Source organism: Myotis yumanensis, unplaced genomic scaffold (assembly GCF_028538775.1).
Source record: "Myotis yumanensis isolate MYYU_CA2020_CCGP unplaced genomic scaffold, mMyoYum1.0.hap1 SCAF_3, whole genome shotgun sequence".
Taxonomy (NCBI): Eukaryota; Metazoa; Chordata; class Mammalia; order Chiroptera; family Vespertilionidae; genus Myotis; species Myotis yumanensis.
Window position 1 is genome coordinate 136,682,901 of NW_027223754.1, and position 13,357 is coordinate 136,696,257.

A 13,357-nucleotide genomic window follows, 5' to 3' on the forward strand; every position below is an offset into this window, starting at 1 on the left:
TTATTTTTTTTTTTATTGAGAGATGAAACATGCTTAACAGGCTGTGTGTTCTAGTAGGGTACTCTTTTTCACCTTATGCTCAAAGTAGAACACAAGCTCAAAAAAGTTTTTCAATTAAACAAGTGAATGGACTAAAAATGTACATCTATACTCTGTTTACAGCCATGAGTTCAGCGTTTGCTTTAATTCAACATGTTAAAAACCATAAATATCAATGCATTTCTATTTATTTTCCAAATTCTCATTTGCTTTATTTTTCTCAGGACCATGACTATCATGAAAAGCTTAAGATTTTAGAAACCTGAAAATTTTCCCAGTTTATCTATGATAGCAAGAAATTTGTGATGGAACTTTTAACACTATGACAAAATGCATCAAATTGCTAAAGTACTTTTTAAAACTGAATCAATTTCTCTATTATCTCTGGTAATACCATCAGCAATGCTACTGTTAATTTAAGTTATATGCCTTTCTATGAAGAACAGAAGGTATTAACTCAAAATGCACTTAACATAATTATTTTCTTTCATTTTAAATGTACTCACAATAAACCTTTCATAGGAATAGAATTTGGAACTTTTTTTTTGTCATGGTCATAACAGGAAAAAGGGTTGTGTGTTTTTTCTGTTCATCTAATAGTTTAGCCATTTTACTACCAAATCTTCTCAGTTCATCCCTTAAAACTCTGAAACATTTTAAAAAATTATATTATCTTTGGATTTATAAGGAATATTAATTTTGTTGGGCAACTTATGTATATGTTTTATACTTTGCTTTTAAGGACATAATTTACAGATGACTTAATAGAAATGCTAAAGAACATGCAGGTTCTAATAATGTAGGTGATTTGGTTGTTTATAGTGTGTAGTATGGTATTGGAATAAAGAATTTTAACAGGATGGAGAGGGGGAACATTTTAAAAATAGACAGAACAATGCAGGAGTATTAATTAGGACCTTTTCGTTTTTGAGAGCCAGAAATGATCTAAAGTTTGAAGGTAGGGAGAACATTTAGTATCAAACATTGTTCATAAAATAAAATTACGGACTTCGACTATACTATTATACTTTCCAGAACCTAAATTGCCTTAATTCTCTGGCAGGCTCTTACAACATTTGAAGCAATTTTTATAAGCTTTTTTATGGAGCTAGAGTCAGGGAGTAGGAGGGTTCCCCAAAGGAATGCTGGATAGGAAAACATATTATATACAAGATATCCATTACAGAGAAGACAACTTAATTTTTTTGGCTAGCATCCCTTGTGATTTTCTTGTCATTTATGGCCCTAATAAAATATGCATGTAGAAATTCATCACCCACTGAGTTCCCATTTAGAATCAGCTTCTCCAAATGGAAACTTGCATTGCACCATCCCTTCCTTCTCCCCTGTCTTCAGTGTTTCCTTCACATGCTCATTTGAGCCCCACATTTGTTGTTAAGAGTCCCCATTTTTTGAGATAACCAGGGAAATGATGTGATTAAGTCCCAATGAACTAGTAACATAAATCTTCATGATATCAAGGTGTTGGCTGTTTCTCTGATCATAGGTATCTATTTTCTTCTTTCTATCTTTATTTCTCTTTCATTTGATTTTTTTAATACAACAATATTTCCCCAGGTTCCTCCACACTATATGTATGAGATGCAAACATATAAGAAGTGACCAGGATCACACAAAAGAAACTTTTTAGCAAATAGTGTAACTCTTCAAGGTAACCCCCAGGGGTGGGCAAACTTTTTGACTTGAGGGCCACAATGGGTTCTTAAACTGGACCGGAGGGCCGGAACAAAAGCATGGATGGAGTGTTTGTGTGAACTAATATAAATTCAAAGTAAACATCATTACATAAAAGGGTACGGTCTTTTTTTTTTTTTTAGTTTTATTCATTTCAAATGGGCCGGATCCGGCCAGCGGGCCGTAGTTTGCCCATGGCAGCCTTTGAGCAGACAGTTTCTTGTTTGTTTGCTTTTTCATTTTGGAGGTGTGGGCCCATGATTTTAAAATCAAAACACTTGCAAACGTTAACATCCTGAGAGATTTTACTTAAAACCATGGACGGTTAGCTTCTTTTGGCAAAGTGGTATGATTAGAAACCCTAGAACCAAAGCCCTGCAATGGCCAGGCTGAGCTCTACTTGTCCCTGCAATATGCATGCTCTCCAGTGTGTCACAGCATCACTCATTTCTCCATTGGCAATACCTTTGGCAATCAATCTACTCAGGCATGATCCTCTGGTTACTGACTCAAGATTAGAAATGATCCTTGTAAAAGAGTAGCTAATCTATCCCTATCTGTTTATAGTTTCATCTATGTATGAAACCGGGGGTCAACCGAGTCCAGTGCTCGTGCTACTACCCGTCACTATCCAGCCAAAACGCAGAGACAGGGGTTAGACCAGTGGTTCTCAGCCTTGGCTGCACATTAGAATCACCTGGGAATCTTTTTAAAATCCTGATTTCTGGGCCTCATCCTCCGGAAATTCTGTTTCTCTGTTATGGGGTGGGGCCACAACATTAGTAACAAAGACACAGAATTTCTGGAGGATGAGGCCCAGAAATCAGGATTTTAAAAAGATTCCCAGGTGATTCTAATGTGCAGCCAAGGTTGAGAACCACTGGGTTAGGTTATAAATGTGCTTGATATCAGATACTGGAAATTTGGGAAGGTAACAGGTGAAAACCCTAACATCCGCCTTCCCTTTAAGCTTGTTAAGAATAAGCTTTTATAGGGGAATCAGGGGGAGAGAGTCTGGAGGGGGTTCTGAAATTTGAGTCCCTGTGGGGGTCCTGGGTCTTGATGAATGTCTTCATTACTGGTCCTCAGAACAGAATGGCCAGTGTCCTGAAACCGGTCAAGTGGAGATTGGGTGTGCATCATCCCAGTGTTTCTGAGACCTAATCCATCAGCCTCCGCATTCCTGGTGGCCAGGCATGTAAGTCCGGGGCTGGATTAAAAGTCTCTGTTCTTGTCTGGCCAACTGAGAACGGCAACAAAATCTTAGCCAGAACATAAGGTTAAACACATACCATTGATGAATCAATTACTTACACATCCTGTTAGTAAAGGGGAGGGAAATGAAAGAGAAAGGAAGAGGAGGGGGAAAAAAAGCAATCCTATATTCTTCTAGCCTTGTACTCCTATCATAGAACAGATGGACTACGGGTGATTGAATCATTTCTATAGGTTCAGCATTTTCCATGGGATTAGTATTCTTGCAAATGATATACTGTATTATATTGAAGTTTCATTAATTTTTTTTTCATTTCCTTTCTGCACTTACTTCAGCTCCTCAGAGAACAAAACATCTGCTCTCCCACCTACAGCCTTTTTTTGTATAGTCAGGAACACTTCGTCTATTTATACTTTTTGTTTTTATAGATTGTACAGAGTTGGAAACAAATCTGAATTTTTAGATACAGGCTATTTGTGTAGTATTTGTATAGCAAGATGGTCTAAAAACAGAACAAATGTAGCTTAGTTACCTAAGTTTGTAGCTTAAAGAAAATATTACACTGTGGGACTGGGAAGTTCTCCATGCTGTTGAGTAGCATTTTACAATCAACGCCTCTCCCCTTTTCAGGATATCGAATCCCTAACAGGAGGTCTGACTGGTTCTAAGGGGGCTGATCCACCGGTAAGTTAGCTTCTTCATTAAATTTAACTATTAACGAATTGAATTATGTACACACCAGATCATCAGATGGTATCTTGCATACAGTGGTCATAGAGGTAACTTTTTGAAATATATAGTTATTGCAGAAACTAATACAAAAGTGTGAACTTGCCTTGTGGTGTCATTTGGTGTTTTAAAAGTTTTAATAACACATAAAATTCTTCTCCATGTATTGACTCTAAAAATAAGAATAAAGGCTTCATTAGAATATGTAAATGCTTTTATGTCCTGCTAATGGATTATACCAAAAGTTGAAATCTTTTGGAACTTGAGAGTTTACCTTTCCAAATATGAGTGTATGATTTGGGTTGCAATATATTTTCTAATTATTTTTTCAGCCTATTTGATCAACAGTATTGATTCGTGATATTGCTGTTTCTTTTCTACTTTACCTAGGAAGCCTCTAGAAATTTAGAAAAAGTGTTCAAAAGTTTTAAAGAAATCATTTTGTTGTTTTTTTTTGTTGTTGTTGTTTTTTCCATTGAGAAAGAGAGTGGCAGGGAGGGAGGAATGGAGAGAGGGAGGGAGGGAGAGAGCGAGGTGAAAGGATGTGAGAGGAATGGGAATTGAACCTTTGATCCTTTGCTGTGCAGGCTGGACTTGTAACCACTGAGCGAAATGAGCCAGGGCGAGAGAATTATCATTTTTGCTCAATAGTCTATTTTTGGAAAATTTTGGTTCTTTCTGTGATGTCTGATTTCAGAAAACATTAATTAATATAACATTCCTGTGATTTCATGTTTGAAGTATAAACATGAACTCATGCTGTATGTCTGAAGTAATAAGATTCAATTTATTTCAGCAGTCAATGCAGTAATCACCATTTGCTTTTTTACTCAGCATTGTAAGATTTAATGTGGAACAAACAGAAACCAAAGTTATCAGTTTTTAGCTGGACTGCATGTAGGCATCCAGGTGAAGAACGTTATTACATTGAAACACCAGTGAGCTGTTAAAAAGATCACTTATAGTTGTAGCTTCTCTTCTGTCTCCCTCTCATGTGTCTCATGTTATCTAATCTTCATCAAATTGCAGGAATTTTAAAAAATGTATTGTCTTCAGATAGTAGCTTATATTTAGTTCCTGAACCAATTAGATTTCAGTATAAGACAAGGTGAAATGTAAGTCAGCCCAGGAAGTATATTGTGACAGGATTTATGGCCATCCTTATGTGTACGTAGTATAGGCCACTGCTTATGTGATATAATTTCACCCTGCTGTCTTGCATAGTGTTTATACATAATCTAATGAACAAAATAAACTGATGAACAAAATCGATCCACAGACATAGAAGCATGGAACAGACTGTAGAATCTCAAAAGGAAGGTGGGGGTGGATGGGTGGGTGGGAAGAGATCAACCAAAGAACTTGTATGCATCTATGCATAACCCATGGACACAGACAAAAGGGTGGTGAAAGCCTGGGGTGGGAGAATGGGGTGGGCTAGGAGGGGCAAAAGGGGGGGAGAAAGGGGACATATGTAATACTTTCAACAATAAAGATTTTAAAAAGTGAGATCACAGGGTCAAATGGGAGTTCCATTTTTAATTTTTTGAGGAAACTCCATATTGTTTTCCACAGTGGCTGTACCAGTATGCTTTCCCATCAGCAGTGTATTAGGGTTTCATTTTCTCCACATCCTCACCAGCACATGTCATTTGTTGATGATAGCCATTCTGACAGATGTGAGGTGATACCTCATTGTCCTTTTAATTTGCATCTCTCTGATGATTACTGACTGAGCATTTTTTCATGTCTCTTGGCCTTCTTTATGTCCACTTTGGAGGAGTGTCTATTTATGTCCTTTGCCCATTTTTAAATTGGATTGTTTGTCTTCCTTTTGTTAAGTTGTATGAATTCCTTATATATTTTGGATATTAACCTTTTATCAGATGTATCATTGCCAAATATGTTCTACCATGCACTGGGCTCTCATTTCACAAATGAAGGGGACATCTGTAATACTTTCAACAATAGAGATAAATAAATTAAAAAAGTTAAAAAAAAAAAGAAAAGAAAAATAAATCCATTTCCTTCAATGTATCTTTCTCACCTGTTCATTGATTCTGGAAGAAGTATACAATTAAGATCAATCAGTTTTAAAACGATTTGTCTCTTGCTCAAAACAAAACTAAACACCTATCTTCTGCAAATAGTGATAGAACTCTTATCCATTATTTACATGTTAAAATAATTTGCTTTATCATGTCCTGTCAAGAAAACATCTTTCTGCCTGGCCGGTGTGGTTCAGTGGTTGAGCGTCGAACTAGGAACCAGGAGTCACGGTTTGATTCCTGGTCAGGGTACATGCTCGTGTTGCGGGCTTGATCCCAACTCGAGGGCACGTAGGAGTCAGCCAGTCAATGATTCTCTCTCATCATTGATGTTTCTCTTTCTCCCTCTCTCTTCCTCTCTGAAATCCATAAAAACATATTAACAAAAAAAAACAACAACAAAAAACCCAAAACCAAAAAACATCTCACCAAGCATAAGTGATTGAGTGAGCATAAAGCCTAATTATTGGAAGCCCCTTGCAGGGGAAAAGGTCACAGACAGGCAAGATGGTGTTCTGAACTCACACTTAACCAACTTCATTCCCATTCACTAAATGTAAAGTGCATATGTGTATGTATATTTACACATATGTATGTTTTTTTCTTTAGACATAATTTATAATATTGTGAAGATAGAGGTTCTCTCTTTGCTATGTCCTGCTATGATAATGGGTATTTTATACTGCTGCCTACAATGACTGAAATTCAACGACTGTGCTTACTTTATAACGTTTGTAGAGTGGAGAACATAATGCATATTTCAGAGTACATAAGAGTTTAGGCAATCTGGGGGTGGGGTAGTAAAAGTACACATAACTTTAGTGTCTCCCATGGTTAAAGAACAAGCTGGGTGTATTACTAGGAGCTATGTAATGAAATAATTTGTAGTTCTCCCTAAAGCTTATGGAAAGTAGTCTTAAGTAAGAAGTTGAAATGATGATAGTATTCTAGGAGTTACTTCAATCATTTTAAAATAAGGCTTTTAATTAAGCTATTATTTTTGCCCCCAAGTTACAAAACTGAAGTTAGGTTAAATTATACATAACCTAAATCTATTTGAAGTTTTATATTTTTTTCTTTAAAAATGCCTTTGCAATAGTCATTTAAATCTCTTATCCATTTCTAAAATTGTGTCTTTTGTATAAATATTTACAGTGAATTTCTAAATCCTTTCTATGATGAAATTTTCATTGGTAAAAAAAATGAAGGTTCTCTGATTTTTCACTCCTTGAACAGAATATATAAAGTGCTGAAAGAATGCATAGCTGTGGACTTATTTCTTTACCAGTATAATGAAATCCCAGATACATATTTAAATGTTATATTTAAAAATTGCAAATTTTTCTGTGGATAGAAATAAATATTACTTTCGAAGCATAAGAAAAAAGTGAATTTTTCACTTTTTAAAATACCAAGCGTGTATAAAAATTGTGTCAAATTTTGCAGATGTTATAAATAAATTTGTGTAATAATAAGAATAAATTTGAGGAACTCCAGAAATATAGTTTGCATTAATTAAGGCTATGTAGGTATTTTAAAACTTGAATTAGTCTCAGTTTTAATGCTAATAATGAAAGAACCAGTCATTCATGATTTTCAGGGGGGCAATTCAAGTTTTCTAATGGTTTTCTTTTGAAAAGGATTTTAAAAAGCATGTTTTTAAATTCAGACCCTGGAAATTAGTTGCTGCAGCAAAAAGAACTTGCAGATTTTTCTAAATCACGTAGTAATTATAGAAAAAATTCTATCAGTAGGAAAAATATTTACTGTTAAATGTTAACTTAGAATTTTATTTGAAATATTATATTAGATATTCTACATTTGACATGTTTTTCATTTACAAAAATTGGATTACAGATTAACCTTCAGCATAAAAGCAGCATACATTTATATATAAAAATTAAGGGAAAGAAAATAGATAATTAAAATCTAAAGAGTAAAATATTATTAAATAGAACTTTTAAAGAAATTCCCATAGTGTTTTAAATTTTAAATATTAACAATATTAAAATGTGAAAAACTTGTGAACTATAAGTTATCAGGGGTGTCATCCAGCCTTTAGGAAGCCAGGGTAAGGTCTAAGCCACTTAACTTCATATGGCCAAGAGGATTCTGGATACTGAAGCACTGAGTACAAGGTCTGAACATCATTCAACTGTACCCACTGTACCTGGCATCTGGACAGCTGTGGCTATGCAGTTCCATGTGGAACCAGTACTGTGACAGATTGTTTTCCTGTCTGGGGCCAGTGAGCCAGTGACATAGAGGTGTTAGCCAGACCCTGGACAGAAGCCAGGACTTTTCCAAGACTGTGGGCAAGATTTAAGGTGGGATTTAGCAGCTCAGCTTTTCACCAATACAGTATTACGTTTATTCATGTAGACCCAAACAGACTAACATACACAATGAAAGGATTTTCCCTTTTATTTAATTTTATTAAATGTATTGGGGTGACATTGATAAATAAGATTATATGTTTCAACTGCAGTTCTGTAATACATCATTTATATATTGCAGTGTGTGTTCACGACCTAAATTCAAGTCTCTTTTCATCACAATATATTTGACCCCCTTTACCCTCTTCTGCCTTCCCCTCAACCCCATACTCTGGTAACCATCATACTGTTGTCTGTGTCTATGAGTTGTTTGTTTGTTGTTTTCTGTTTTATATTCTACATGAGTGAAATCATAAGGTTTTTGTCTTTTTCTGTCTGTCTTATTTCACTTAGCATGATATTCTCAAGATCCATTCACGTTGTCCCAAATGGCAGTGTTTCATCTTTTCTTATAGCTAAGCAGAATTCCATAGTATATATGTACCACATCTTTATCCAATCATCCACCAAAGAATATTCAATGTCTTGGCCACCATGAATAATGCTTCAGTGAACATAGGGGGTACATATATTTTTACTCATAGGTGTCTTCAGTTTTTAAGACAGATACCCAGAAAAGGAATTGCTACGTTATATGGTCACTCTATTTTTGATTTTTTGAGGAAATTCCATACTGGTTTCCATAGTGGCTGTACAATTTTCATTCCCACCAGCAAAGTGTGAGGGTTCCATTTTGTCCATAGCCTCTCCAACACTTGTTACTTCTAACACTAGACAACAGATTGTAGCCATTTTAACAGGTCTGAAGTAGAATCTCACTGTGGCTTTCATTTGCATTTCCCTTATAGCTAATGGAATTGAGTATATTTCATGTATTGTTGGTCTTTCTATGTCTTCTTGGAAGAAATGTTTCAACAAACAATTTATAAGATAAAAAAAGCAACTACTTGAATGGGAGAAAATATTTGCAAATAATACCTCTAATGAGAGGCTGATGTCCAAAATATGTAAAGAACTCATATAACAACTAAAAACAAAAAATCCAATTAAAAATGGGCAGAGGACCTGAGTTTCATTTGGTTTAAGAAACATTCTGATTATTAAATAGCTATTTGTTTTGTTATCATTTCTGTTTTGTTTTAAAGGTTAATAGAGACAAAATTTAATAAAGAGGAATGTGGGCCAAATCTTAGACAACATGAAACATTCCTGAACACATTGGTCCAAGGTGGGAGTGTGATATTTCAGAGTGCTTTTATGAGGTGTTTGAGTTAATTTCACCTCCTTACTTCATCTGAAATTTACAGCAAGATTGCCACTTGGGGTATGCAGTTCTCTTGTTTTCCTTTCTATTTTTTACCTTTGGAGTAATAAGATCTATAAATTTGCTTCCTTCAAAACTTGGTACTTTTTAATTGTTCTAAGTTTCCTTTATCCAAATGCTAATGGTTCTCTTTATTTCTAAAGTGTGTTTAAAAAGCGATTCTCTATCTAATTCCCATCCTTGGGCTTGATATGCACAATGTCTTGAACATTTTACAGCTCCATTAATTTTTTTTCCCCACTGAGGAACCAGAATTGTACATTCCATATTTTCATACTTTTTGTTCTCAATTTAATGGTCTTCCTGTTGGTTCTTAACAATGTGAATAAACACTCCACAGAATTGAAAACAAATTGAATTTCCTGAGGGTGCTGTTTAGACCAGGTTATATATTTTTCAAGTTGTAGGTGATCTTAAAATTTAAAAGTCTCCGAAACTGATTTTAATTTGATTACTCAAAAAATGCAAATGTTCTGCTCATCTGCTTCAAAGAATAAAGGAATAAAGGAGGTTAATCTAAATCATGATCTAATTTAATATATTTTAACCTGAATGTTATGTTGCTATATTACTTACTTTCATTCTCCTATTTTAGTCTGAATTCTGTGTATATTTCAGTGTATATTATATACTAGATATTTGATTAGGTTTTGGAAATACAAAAGCAAAATACAGTTTTATATTTCAGAATCTTGCAATATAGTGAAGTAGGAAGGTTAGTAAAAACCAATTACAATATACTGTAAGCAAAAAATGAGATGAAAGTAAGAGGGTTATGTAATCCAATTGGTGGGAATGAAAATTGGCTGGAAAATCAAGGAAGGTAAAGAAAAAGAAATAACTTGATAATTGCAGGATGAGTTGAAGTTTGCCAGCTGAGGAAGGTGGTGCCTGGTATTTTAAGCAGAGGAAATAGTGTCTGCAAGGGCCAAAAAGTGAGAAAATAACTTCGTGTGGATAGATTAAGAAATAAGGAAGAGAATAGGAAGTAGGATGTTGTCAGGGCAAGAAATAAGACATTTCATGGAAGGAATTTGAACTCTATATTAAGGATCATGAGGACCCATTAAAATTTTTAAACAGGCGAATCATTTAATCAGCTCTCTCCTTTAGAAATATTTTCTTGGCTCTGGTTAGAGAGTGAGTTAGAGAAAAGACTAAAGCAGGGAGACCAGTGAAAACACTCTTACAGTCATGCAAAGCAGAGATGATGAAAATGATTATGGTAACTTTTTAGAGTGTCTGTCCCACTATATTACAAAATGAACTGAGGGTAATATCTCAGGAGAAAGTCACCATTTTATTTTGAGTAAACCACTAAGTTATTAATATAAACCTCGCAGTGGTTCTCAACCTTCCTAATGCCGCGACCCTTTAATACAGTTCCTCAAGTTGTGGTGACCCCCGACCATAAAATTATTGTTGTTGCTACTTCATAACTGTAATTTTGCTACTGTTATGAATCGTAATGTAAATATCTGAATGCAGGATGTATTTTCAGGAGTCACGACCCACAGGTTGAGGACCGCTGCTAGAGTGACAGTGAGAATGAAGAGGAATAGACTGATTCTTGAGATGTTAAGGACATAATGATTATACAAGATTGGAGGTTGTTTGGAGGGAGAAGAATGAGGCTTATTGCGAAGTCAAGGCTGAATTTGAACTTTCTGGTTTGACAACTGAGTGGATGAAGGCATCAGACATAGGAATAAGAATCCCATGAGCTACAGAATTTTTGGAAGGGTGATGATGAGTTCAGTTTTGGACACTTTAAACTGAGCTGACTGATTTGGCAATACATAAATGATTTTGGAATTTACAGGTGATACCTCATTTATAACCTTTTATTTGGACATATTCAGTAGTGAATGGGAGCTATTGGAGTTGATGAAATCACCACCCCCCAAAAATGTACTCTGCATGAGAAGATAAGAGAGTTCTTCTCTGAGAAAGAAAAGCATTGAATAAAAATCAGAGGAAAGGGAAAGATTGGAACTAGTGTATACCTCAAAAAAAAGATAATACAGAGATGGATACAAGGAAGGAACACCAGGAAGATGTGGAATCATGAATGCCAAGGTCAAAAGAGGGTGGCAAAAATGATTTATTAGCAGTTTCATGATGTTGAGAGTTCAAGGCCAAATTACTCATTGAAATTTAGCAGCAAGAAGATAGAGGGTGATTTGGTGAGAGTAATTTTAGTGGAGTAATTCAGGTGCAATCAAATTTCCAGTGGCCTGAAGATTAAATGGAAGATAATAATTGGATTCGGTCTCCATACAAAACAATTTCAAAGTGCTTAATTATGAAAGGGAATAACAGCCAATATAGGACATGAGGTTGTGAGACAATTATTTTAAAAGGAGAAAATTTAAGTGTGTTGAAATATGTGGAAAGCACATAAAGAGGGAGAAGAATTAGGGCTGAAAAGAATGGACTCCAGGCCATGTCATATAGAAAGAGCAATGTCTCTTCAAATTTGAAATGAGAGTAGAAAAAAGGATGAAAGCTGATGCAAACATATTTGCAGGTAGGGATTTTACAAAATTGAGAGTTTCCATTTAATGGCTTCTATTTTCCCCACTAGTTTTTTAAAAAGTGAATTAGCTGACAGTGACAGGGGAGATGATGGGATCAGGTGTTTAAGGAATATGGAGAAAATTTACCTAGCATGATGGATTGTGAGGAAACTAGGTAAACCATAGATGAACTAGTGGAAAGTGTTTGAATATTGTATGTCATTTATTCATCATGTTCAATATAACTAGGTATCGGCCTCTTGAAAACAGGAATTTCTGTCTGGCTTATAGCTGCATCCCCAATGTTCTGAACATGTCTGGCATATAGTAGGCCTTAAATAAATGTTTAACGAGCAAATAAATGAACCAAGCTTGATAATACTAGTAAGTCTTCAGACAGAAAAAAATGTAGATGAGCTATTGCAAACTTCAATAAGTAAGAGAGTAATAGTTGTGAAATGGAACTTCCATTGTTGATTCAGAATTTTATTTAAAGACACAAAGCATTGTACCATTGGTAATAAGTATCGCCATGTTCTATGGAGAAGTGCCAGACATACTCACACAGACTTAACTTCAGTAGTAACAGTCCTACAAGTGTAAATCACCACCTTTAGTCTCTCTAAAACAGCGGTTCTCAACCTGTGGGTCGCGACTCCTTTGGGGGTCGAACGACCCTTTCACAGGGGTTGCCTAAGACCATCGGAAAACACATATATAATTACATATTGTTTTTGTAATTAATCACTATGCTTGAATTATGTTCAATTTGTAACAATGAAATTGGGGGTCACCACAACATGAGGAGCTGTATTAAAGGGTCATGGCATTAGGAAGGTTGAGAACCACTGCTCTAAAACAAGACCAAAAAGGACTCAGTAGCAGAATTTCAGCTTGTAAGGAAGTCTTGCAGGGTTTTTACTTGTGAGAGACAATGTTGTGCTTCTCCAAAGCCAAATGAGGGCAGAGCCAAAGCAAGGACTCATAGATGGTCTCTGAATTTGGATATTTATTTGGCAGCTGAGTCAACATGTGATTCCATGGAATAGATGTGAGGGCAGAAAGAAATTAATGTGCACCCCTTGGAGTTTGAGGACATGAATAAAATTGAATCAGATATTCCTATATGCTAGTGTAGCTAGGGGAGAGGAAAGAAAGAAATCAAAAACATTTTAATTAGTCTATTAATTAATATTTCAGTTTATCAGAATAGGTATTTAAAATGTTGGTGGCATGAATACCTAGTCAGAATAATGAAAGATTGTTCATATGCAGGAATTTTATCATGAGAGACATGTGATGCTTAGTATATGTGGCACCAAAAAGATCTCCATGATTGGTAATTTCCTACTCATTAGTGCATTACTGATTAGAACTATTTAAACATCTATATTTCAACACAATTGAACTACTTAATCGGAGGGCGCATTAGAATGTGGGTTTCTATATTA

At 35.2% G+C, this 13,357-nt stretch overlaps 1 protein-coding gene across 10 annotated transcripts in view; it reads left to right on the plus strand.

Annotated features, from left to right (window-relative positions):
- Positions 1 to 13,357, plus strand: part of PPFIA2 (PTPRF interacting protein alpha 2) — a 472,789-nt gene that overhangs the window by 95,468 nt on the left and 363,964 nt on the right. For 6 of the 10 annotated variants that reach the window (XM_070409641.1, XM_070409642.1, XM_070409646.1 and 3 more), the window contains exon 3: positions 3,581 to 3,634. The exons of the other annotated variants lie outside the window; for them this stretch is intronic. In XM_070409641.1, the coding sequence (XP_070265742.1) occupies positions 3,581 to 3,634 (54 nt within the window). The remainder of the gene's footprint in view (positions 1 to 3,580; positions 3,635 to 13,357) is intronic. 10 annotated transcript variants of the gene reach the window in all.